Below are 10,484 nucleotides of genomic sequence, written 5' to 3'. Positions count from 1 at the left end.
GCTGAGCCTATCAATCAGCGTTACGTGGCAATTTGGTGCATATGGTGATGCTGAAAACGGCAGCTTTCTACAGTTAAATAACCCCCTCTGTGGAGAAAATTAATTATTCATACAAAAGCAGCACAATAGTATAATTCAGCTCTGCCATGAATAATGCATTTCAAATGTGAACAAAGCAGAGGTAAAACATTAACAATGTGTTTGATTGTCTTCTTTCCATTTGCAAATAGGAGGTCAGTGAATTACAGTCAGTTTGAGCCTTATCTGTTCTGCAAGCTTAACTGTGATTTCACCAGATTTAACACAAACAGACTATAAATAACTATAAAAAAAAACTGTATGTGCTTTTTTTGGGTCCACAGTGCCTTCCACAATAGCCTACCTGATGAGAGCACTGGAAGTCACGAACATGCACACAGTGTAAAATGCCTACAGTCACATATACATACGCTGAATAAGTAGCCCAAAAGCAATACAGTGACCACTGAAGTGTTGTGTCAGTGTCACATCTATTTGGTAGAACTATGAAATTTGCCCCGTGGGCTGAAACTGTAGCACGGCAGTCGCCATTTTGGTTCAAGCCTCTGATTGGATAACGGATGTGAGTAGTAGCCCGGAGCCCTGGTATGAGGCACAGTTTCATGTCCCGGTGCTGCTGCTTTCAAGCACTTACAGGAATGTCGTAATTAGGAAGACAGCGAATGGATGACTCAGAAAAGTGGCGTAATGCTCAAAAAGTGAAATGAGAATGCATCGTGTTATTTTATTAAGTAATTATTTACTATCTTTGTAAGCTTTCTTTGTTGTTTTAGCCTAATTTAAAATTAATTTCGGAATTACATAAACATCTAATCTATGCAAATATTGATGAGATAATAATACATTTTTTAAAAGCCGGTGTGATTTCTGTTCTCAACCCTGCTGCGTCAGGTTAGATTATATCACACTTATTTCACTTTTTAATTATTTTTGTTTAGCCTCGTGCGCAGGAAAGGCATAACCCATAGCGCCGTAGTTCAGAAGTAGGAGCTTCGAGAATGACAGTGAAGGCAGCATAACAGTCATTCTTCCGCCTGTGGATACACACACACGTAGCTACAAAACATGACCGCTTCTGTTATCGTCCGGAGGTTAGCAGCTCTGTCAGGGGCATCTGCGGTGGCAGCCGGGGCATACGGAGCTCACGGTAGGGACTCAACATTAGCTTACACTCGGTACTCATGCACGAGTCTTTTCATTCAGCTGGATAGTAAACAGAGCCAGGAAAGGACTGTCATGTCAACGCTTACTAGTCCAGTGTCCGTCCCAGAAGACGCTAATTTAAGGTTTGCTGCCTTATCCACATATTTGTATTACTTCAAAACAAAAACAAATGTCTGCTGCCAATGTTTAATATGCTAATGCTAAATTCGGCATTCAAAACACCCAGCACGCTGTACGTTATTTTAGTAAGGCATCAATTTCGTAATCAAGGTGACCCGCCTCCGCAGTGTCATGGTGGAAGAAGGCTTATTTAAGGAGTGGGTCAATGGCAGTCAAATGTCCAAGTTGGTGTTAGCTGCTTTTTCTTTAGGTAACTTTTGAAATGCTTATATGACACTAGGCTGGGTTATATTAAGGCCCCATTGACCCGGCTATCTTGAGATATTACACTGGAATATGGTTGACAACATAAAAGGATGCACAAAAAACAATATTTTGATCATGTCACCACTGTACCAGGATTCACACGCACTGATTAAAGTCTAAACTAACACAAAGCTTCATGAGGCGTCAGGTGATTCATGGTCCAAAAAGAAATGATCATTAAAATAGAGGATCTGGACCAGGACCATATAGTGTATCTGTTTATTGCCACTGTTTATTGCCACTGTAATTATAATGCCATATTAGGAATAGAAGTAGATAGTTTATAAAACATAAGAATAACATGTTATATCATGTGCTGCATACTTAAATCTTTTGTTGCATATCTCTCATTTTAGGTTTCAAAAACAAAGACCCTGATGATTACCAGAGAGTGGTATGTAAATAACAAATTCTGATATTTAAAGTATATTTGTCCTTAAACCATTGCTCAACAATTGGCCTTTGCTGCAGTCTCATTGCACAGTCTTTACTAAATAGATTTTATTGCAAATATATTTGAAATGACATGTATGCTGTTTTGAGATTGGAGTTAGTTTAGTGACAATCACTGTAGCAAGTTTTTTTTTATTGCATACTATGCTAAAAATGACCAGTTTGAGTTTTGTCAGATATGACAAAACACTGACTTGCATTTTTTGTCAGCTGACAGATGTAGTAAGCAAAATGTCAAAAGGCAGGCATGTTAAAGTTTTCCTTCAAGAATAGACATTTCTTGTCTGATTTGATAGACTATCCTTTGTCTGATGAGAAAACTTGGCCTTATTGACAAAATGATGTAATAGGTACCTGATAGTAACCTATTCCCTAGCAACTCATGATTTATCATTGAGCCTCATCAAACTTTTCCATAAAGTTTTTGATTCAGTAAAATGAAGACTGATTAAAGCTCCATCTATCCCTCTCTCTATGTGTGTCTGCCTCTCCAGCTATTTGAAACTGCCAACAAGTACCATTTCTACCACAGCTTGGCCCTGCTGGGTGCTGCCCACTCTGGCAAACCTGCTGTGGTGAGTATGGAAGCCTAACCCCAGCTCTCAGGGCTGGATGCACTTGAGTGTCCTTTAAAATTGAGCTAGTGTGATAGTGTCATTCTGCCATTTCCTGTCTGTCCCACTCAGAAAATCAACATTCTTTAGGCCATAAGTACAGAGGATGCTGTTTTGTATAGCAACCAAGCACTGAAATTGTTTAACAGTTTTGTGTGTTGGTTTTATTACATAACTTAAACAAGTGGCAGTGCAGGTTATAGACTTGTCAACTAAACTTCCCTAGATGTTTGAACAGCCTCAATCACTAACCCTGACAACACTGACTGGTTGCAAGATGCAAATTCTCAGTTTACCTCATTACAGCTATATTTACCTATGTTTTAGAGAAAATTGGAAGTTGCATCTGCTACCTCCAGGACTTATAAAGCATCTTCTTCTAGTGTGGGTGCCATTAAACAAAAATACCTCAAGGTGCAAAGAGTGCAGTTCTGTTAGCTGGTCTGCAAACATGCCAGATTTTATTTATTTTGGAGTATATTGACAAACTGACAGCTGCAAATAACATTGTTAATTTAACAGATTAAGAATACAGTTTAGTAAATGTTTATGTGAATGCTCATGTGCCTCCCCTCTCTACATGTATACAGGCCGGTACCCTCCTGATAGCGGGCATGGGGATGTTCTGTGGCTCTCTGTACCACCAGGCTGTGACGGGAGACCCCGGTATGCGCAAGGTGGCTCCCATGGGGGGCGTAGCTATGATCGTTGGCTGGCTGGCTATGATTCTCTGAGCTGCAGCAGCTCACACCTCCTCCTACTCCACGGGGGCAAACTGTGCGACACTAAACTGTCAGACAGTGATCGGATGAAGTGGAGAGCCTGTGAGAGTTGGCTGGGAGGCTGTTGCTGAAGTGCTGAGTAATAAAGTCACCCATCTAACCGCTCCCTGCGTCAGGTTGTGGGTGTCAGCTGGTGATAAGGTCACAACAGGATTATCACTTTTTAACCATTGCTGTTTGTTTCTGACTGGTGCCCTCTGATTGTTTTGTGTGGGTTAAACTGGATAAGCAAATGTACAGTGTGTAGTGCATTTTTTCACCTCAATAATTTGTTGATGGAACATTTTCAATGGCATGTCAGTTTTGTATATAAATCCCTAATGTGCTAATATACATTTCCAATACTATACTCATTTCACTACTACAGTAAATCCAGCTTATGTATTGCTGTATACTTATACTATTTATACTGCATAGGTATGAGTATGTGGTAAAAATAAAGAATATGAATGATTCAAGGTGAAATAAACACTCTTTCTTACATGCTGTTGTGTTGCCTAATTCTTCCACATGGATGAATTCTTTATCATCTTCCAAGGTGATCAGCTCAGGTGGCAGATAGCCACTAATTAGCAACCGCTCTGGTACAAGAACCTTTACTTGAATTATGTCCCTTGACCTGTCTTGGCAAATAACAGAGCATTTGGTAAGATCAATCCATCCTGCGTGGATTTACAGCTCTTGTAATGCCAAATCACAAACCGATCACACTTGAATAAAGCCAGTGCCAGTTGAAAAGGGGTCCTCAGTGTGTGGTTTTCACTGAAGGGTGGATAAACCCATAGGATTCACCCCATATGGCAGCTGAAGGAAATCATCTTTCTTGCAGCTCTGAATGTCTTCATAGCCTCAAGCATTTGATCCACTAAGTGGCAGAACACAAAGGAGTTCATTACCCATGGCCTCCCCATAGCCGGGACCATGTCCCAACCATTCGGCATTCAAATTGAAAGTGAAATCCATTGAAACACTAATTCGCCTTCCTGACTGTAGGCCCACAAATGGGGACCTTTAGAAAATAGCTGTATAAATCTCCGGGTCAATTTGCTGGGGTCGGCACATAAGCCGAGGCTGTGCTCCGAAGAGAAGGCGCTATTGACTGAACACGTTGCCAGTGAGCTCTTGATCACGACTCATAAAACCCTCATTAGAATTAAGTAGCTATTGGGAAGCGTTCTGCTATTCCAGGACTAAGCAATCACACAGCACGGAAAGCTCCAACACCCAGTCACACATCGCTCATAAACTTTCAAGTTTATGGGAGACACCTGACTGAAAGTTACAGGATGTTCCTCGTGGCCAAATGCATATTTGAAGCACCATCATCAAATTTTCAAATGCGTGCTAAATACTTGAGGGGAAAATCATGTGATTCTCTGACAAGATGTGAGCTGTAAATATTTGACCGGTTTCACACCACAGTCTTATTTTAGGGCTATTTATTTCTCTTCTCAGTAGGTGACGCTCAGATGTGTGGATGCTGCTGCTGTCAGCACAGCACCTCCATGTTAAAATCCATTAACTGGATCTCACTGTTCTGCCCTGGCAGACCACATTTAATGTGTGAGCACATGAGGGATGGAAAAATGGAAAGTGAGATAAAGGGAGACACTTGTGTCTGGGCTCTAATCTTTTTTACCAGAACTTCGCAGGTAATTCAGACAAAGCTAATCAGTCTTCTCACAATGAGACCAGTGTTTGTCTTTTCTTTACATAATTTTTCTACAGCACTCAGTTTAATGCTTTTAAAGATGATCTAATGTGGCTTTTTGATACTGAACATGAAATGATCCTTTAATTTCAAAGTGAACAGAACACCGAACAGATACTTGTGCATCGTGCAAGTATCCCCCCCCCCCCCCCCCCCTCCCAACACACACACACACACACACACACACACACACACACACACATCTGTATTTAACATTTGCTGCATTCATTTTAGGCATGGATGGATTAACCTATTGCAGGGTTGGTGACAAAGATTTGCTGTTGATCCCCTAACTACAGCACAGGAATATGCACCATATAAGCACAGTCTCAATTGTAAAAATAATTTAACATGGAAGTAATATATTTTGACAAATCTATCGCTACTCAAAGTACACTTACTAGGTTTTTCTTGTGCTGCTTAACCATATCACAGGAGTTATGAAATAAATAAAGAAACTGCTGACTTCATTTCAACAGATCCATCTCCATGGCAACTAACCAGACCCTGGAAATGACACCAATGAAGAAAAGCTCTGGAAAAAGGCTTGTAAGTGAACCTTGAGCTGGGATAGTTTAGTCAGATTAGAATGGTTAGTCTTGAAACTAGATTTTGATATAGGACATCTCTACAAATTAAAACCTCAAAGAAAGGGACTCGGGGTCTTGAGCCTTGGAGCAGTTGCCCACATTGCCCAAGTGTTAATCCAACCTTGCTCAGTAGCCTTCCAAGGCCTGCTGCATACTACAGTTCACACTGGGGATTGGTCTCATCACGCCACAGAAGATTCTTCCAGCTGACTTCAGACTCTCCCACATGCCTTATGGCAAATATGTCATGTGAGTTTTTTTTTTTTTTTTGGAGTGGCTTTGTCTTTGCTTCTTGACTTGTGAAGCTGTCAGTCTCTGAAGCTCGGAGCTCCTTCAGAGTTGTCACAGGTCTCTTGGTGGCCTCCCTCACTGGTCTCCTTCTTGCACAGTTATTCAATGTTCGACAACGACCTGCTAGAGGCAGATTCACAGCTGTGCCATATGCTTTCCATTTCTTTAAGGAACAGTTTGGATATTTTGGTTTACTTACTCTCTGGTGGAGGATAGGATCAATAACACTTGCATATCTATCTGTTACATTTTAGGCTACAGCCAGCAGCCAGTTAGCTTAGCTTAGCTTAGCATAAAGACTGGGAACAGGAGGAAACAGTTAGCCTGTGTCTGTCCAATGAGAACAAAATCCATTTACCAGCTCATCTCAAGCTCATTAATTGACACATTAAAAAGACAAAAAAAAAAAAGAAGCCTTTTTACAGCAGATTATGTGTCTCGGCTGATTACAACTGCTCAGAGCCAAGAAACACTTGTCTGATAGCTTTTTGCCCCTGTCTCCAGTCTTTATGCTAAGCTAAGCTATCTGGCTGCTGGCTGTAGCCTTCCATTTAATGGATGGATATGTCAGTAGCATTGATTTTCTAATCTATCTCTTAACAAGAAAGTGAATAAGAGTATTTTTCAAAAAGTCCTTTAATGACTGGTTGACTGCTTTACTCAAAGGCATGTTCAGTGACATGGAAATGTTCTTGTATCCACTCCCTGATTTGTGCTTTTCAGTCACTTTTTCACTGAGTTACTTGGAGTATTTCCCTGTCTTCATGGTGGTTTTGCCGTGATACTGACTACACTCAAAATTTAACTAACCCTTTTTCACAACAGACATTTTGACTTGAGGAGGTTTGCATTTTGAGGTGCTGATAACATTAGCAATGGCTCTGTGTGTCCCATGACAGTGTGACAGTGAGCAAGCACAAACAACACTGTGACCCTGAAGCTGCAGCAGTTTTAACTATGGTGACATATTAAAATGTCTTATTCTGAAAAAAGGCCTATTGGCCGCGCATCGCTGCCAAAAAAAGCCACATTAAATCTTATGTGACTCAATGTTGTAAAACAGTAAAACATGAAAGCTTTCAAGCAGGATGAGTACTTTTTGAAGGCACTGTATGTTGCTGTTTAATATACAGAATATAAAGCAGGATGGTCTACAGAAGCAAACCCACTGGCAGAAACTCTGTCTGTTTTTTTGGGTTTTTTTTTTGCCTCTGCCTCAGTCTGTACTGTTGTTAACGTCAGAGAAAGAAGAAGCACAGATACCAACGATAGATATTGTTAATTATACCTCCAGGGACTTCCCCTGCACTTCACAAGCTTTCCTCTCCTTTCTTTCTCCACTTGAGAATATATTATTTAGTCAAAAATTTTTCCCCCCTTTCCCTCTTTTGCCCTTTTCCTGTCTTACCCTGCAGACAGATTTAATTACATCAGCTTCTTCTGTGTGTGTGTGTGTGTGTTTGTGTGTGCGTGTGGGTGTGCGCGTGTGTGGGTGTGTGTGTGTGTGTGGGGGGGGCTTGTTCCATTGATTTCATGGTCCTGAGTTTGTTTTGGTCAAAGATGAAGAGAGTGGCTGTGCAAGGAAGGTGATAGAGAGCTTATGGGAGCTGATGGGTTGACTATGGATGGATAGGTTTCTCCAGATCCTCTCTTTTAAGACCTGGAATGAAACACTAGGCCATCTTTACCCAGAGCTTCCCCTTACTCATTCACACGGACCAGAGGATGCACAAATATCTACCCACAGACACACACAGGCAATATATTAACGTGCGTGCTGTATAATACACACCACAGCAGCGCCAGATCCTCTCTCAGAGGCATCAATCAGGCGGCGGGGGCTTTCACAGTGAAGCCGAATGACTGTAATGGCCGTCCCAAACGCTCCCACATCCTGGTCCTCTCGCTAACCTTTTCAAGCCACTTAAATGGTGGTCAGCGCTATCACACCCTCAGATAGATTATTCCCTCACTTCAATGGACACTGAGGCCCCATCACTTCAGCCCCCTTTTCACGGCTTTATACCCAATCATTCCACTCCGATCTGCAGCACAGTGATGACGGCTATGCATCAGAGGAGCTAAGTGGATGACACCAGAGGGAGCTGCCACTGTTACCACATCACCATAACCACTATCAGCAGCAGCCGTCTCACTGAGTAATGTAATGTCTGGGAATTGTTATTAGTCAGCTGGGAGACTGTGGATGGCGGTAGCGGCTGGAGTTATACCATATGCTCTAAATGACATTAGACAAGCTGCGTATAATGACACAGTGAAAATTTGCAATGAAGGATAAAATTTGAAAGTAATGAATAACCTTTGTGACCATGACACCGTGTTAGTTTATTAGTGCTCACTCATCATCTGCTAATATCTAACTTTGAGAACAGACATGTTATATGCACACCAGTGTTTGTGTCAGTACAAGCCCAGTGTTGGGAGGTACACTTACTCATGTACTTACAGCTGCGCATGAGTTGTTAGAAGTTCTACCAAAAGATAATTTCACCTCTAAATTTCTCAGGTAGTTTCATTGAAAGAACTGGGTGAGAAACATCCTTTGGAGGGGGCTTGCAAGTCTGGGTCAAAGTGCAAGACTGTATCATAAGTAGTTTTAAAACTTGCTTCACCATACAGCTACAACAGTAAAATGCTACTTATGCCTCATTGCAAAACATTCGAGTAATGCAACATATAATAACAAATCAATCACAGAGGCCATTTTCCTGCAGAAGCAGCACTTTGATTTTTATATTTCTAGACATATTGCTGACAATACTCCTTTGTTTGACCACTGACCACTTTCCAAATTAAACACTTTGCATGATTCTTCTCCATTATACAAAGCTTTACTCCCCAAATATTTCCATCTGGACAGCAACTAACAACATATTTTCATTACATATTAATTCACCAGTTATTTTCTCTATGTATCCTTAGATAAAAGACTATAAATGTTGTGTAATATGCCCATCATATCCTTAAGATAAAGATAAGGTTGTCATCATTTTTTGTCTGTCCCACAGTTCAAAAACAAAAAATATTTTGTTTATTACCAGATAAGAAAAAGAAAAACAGCAAATGACAGATTAATATCAGAGAATCAATTAATTAGATTGTTTCAGCTTCAGGTTTTGACTGACCTCACCCTCATCAGGGTGATAGCTGAGGTTGTGTCTGATTTTTTTGTATATTCTTCAAAAGAACTGAGCACTTTAAGCCCAACAGGGTTAAATAAGAAAGTAGATTTAAAGTTAATTACAAAAATAATAATAACATTGGCCAGCTATATGAGAACTGAGGTCTTTGTCTCGCTTCCTTTTTGTGCATAAGGTAAAAACTGTATTTAAATTTTTTTTTATATATATTTCCTTCCATCAGCTCTGCCATCCTCCCTTCCTTATTTTTCCTTTACCTCCATTATTCTAATTTTCTCTTATGCATTTCATTCTTTATCACTTTTCCTTTACTGATTTTGCTGAGCAAGCACTGGCTCGGTGCCAGAGATTGAATCTTTGAATACTAGACCCGCAGATCATTGCTTGATCTGGAACATTTAAACCACACAGCGGCGGTTTCAGCCTGATCTGACTTGCAAAGGGGAAGGTTTTTTATGGTAGCACCATCTCTAGAAATGGGTGATGTATGGAGGAATGTCAAGAGAGCAGGAAATTTTTTTTTTAATTTCTCCCTTTTGTGGATAAAAAAAAAGATCAAAGAAAGAGAGGAAGAGTTAAAAGCAAAGAGTTTAAGAGACATTGCACTGTCTGCTGAAGGCCAGGATGGTCTCTTACCTCTCATTTGGCAGATGGGCAGTGTCACTCCCTCGCCTTGCTCATTAAGTAATGTTTGGTACAGCATTATCTTGATAAATGTTCCGCTTATACCACAGAATGGGCTGATGAATCAGACACTGTATGGCACTGTATGGACAGCTCTTCACACAGTTAGTGTGATTGCAGTGTGTAACAGAGCAATGATCCAGAGACGGGCTAAGAGAGAGGTCTGACAGGTTATTCCAGACACTATCAATCCAAAGCAGTTTGGCAGTGATGCAGGAAATGAATAACTTGGAGTGTAATCAAAGAGGTTTATATATGTATTTTAAACAGCAAGTGGTTCTCATGTAGTGGGAAACAATTGCCCATGATCCCAGGCTGTCCGAGGAGGTTTGAAGATTTTCAACAGGAAGTCTGCGTTACAAACTGTGCACGTGGAGTTTAGAAGATGTGGCTATTTATCAGCTAACGTGCAATGTACTTTTTGCTTGCTTCCTTAATAAGAAGCAATATCTCCATCTCTATGTAACTCCTCGTCACAACTTGCAAGTCTGTAAGTTATGAGCAGATCAGTCCATAATGGATTTAGTCTGTTCAGACTGTTGCATTTTAATAGTTTTTAAAAGCCCAAA

General features: G+C 40.6%; 1 protein-coding gene across 1 annotated transcript; it reads left to right on the top strand.

Annotated features, from left to right (window-relative positions):
* Positions 1-1,045: 1,045 nt before the first annotated feature.
* tmem256 (transmembrane protein 256) lies at positions 1,046-3,961 on the top strand. Its single transcript, XM_022752292.1, has 4 exons — positions 1,046-1,186; positions 1,986-2,023; positions 2,577-2,657; positions 3,287-3,961. Exons 1-4 carry the CDS (start codon positions 1,105-1,107, stop codon positions 3,428-3,430), a joined length of 345 nt encoding a protein of 114 aa, XP_022608013.1. The 5' UTR covers positions 1,046-1,104; the 3' UTR covers positions 3,431-3,961.
* The last annotated feature ends 6,523 nt before the right edge of the window (positions 3,962-10,484 follow it).

This window comes from Seriola dumerili, unplaced genomic scaffold (genome assembly GCF_002260705.1).
Source record: "Seriola dumerili isolate Sdu_G_001 unplaced genomic scaffold, Sdu_1.0 BDQW01000167.1, whole genome shotgun sequence".
Classification (NCBI taxonomy): Eukaryota; Metazoa; Chordata; class Actinopteri; order Carangiformes; family Carangidae; genus Seriola; species Seriola dumerili.
The sequence above is the reverse complement of the archived record's forward strand: the minus strand, read 5'-3'. Positions and strand labels throughout refer to the sequence as shown.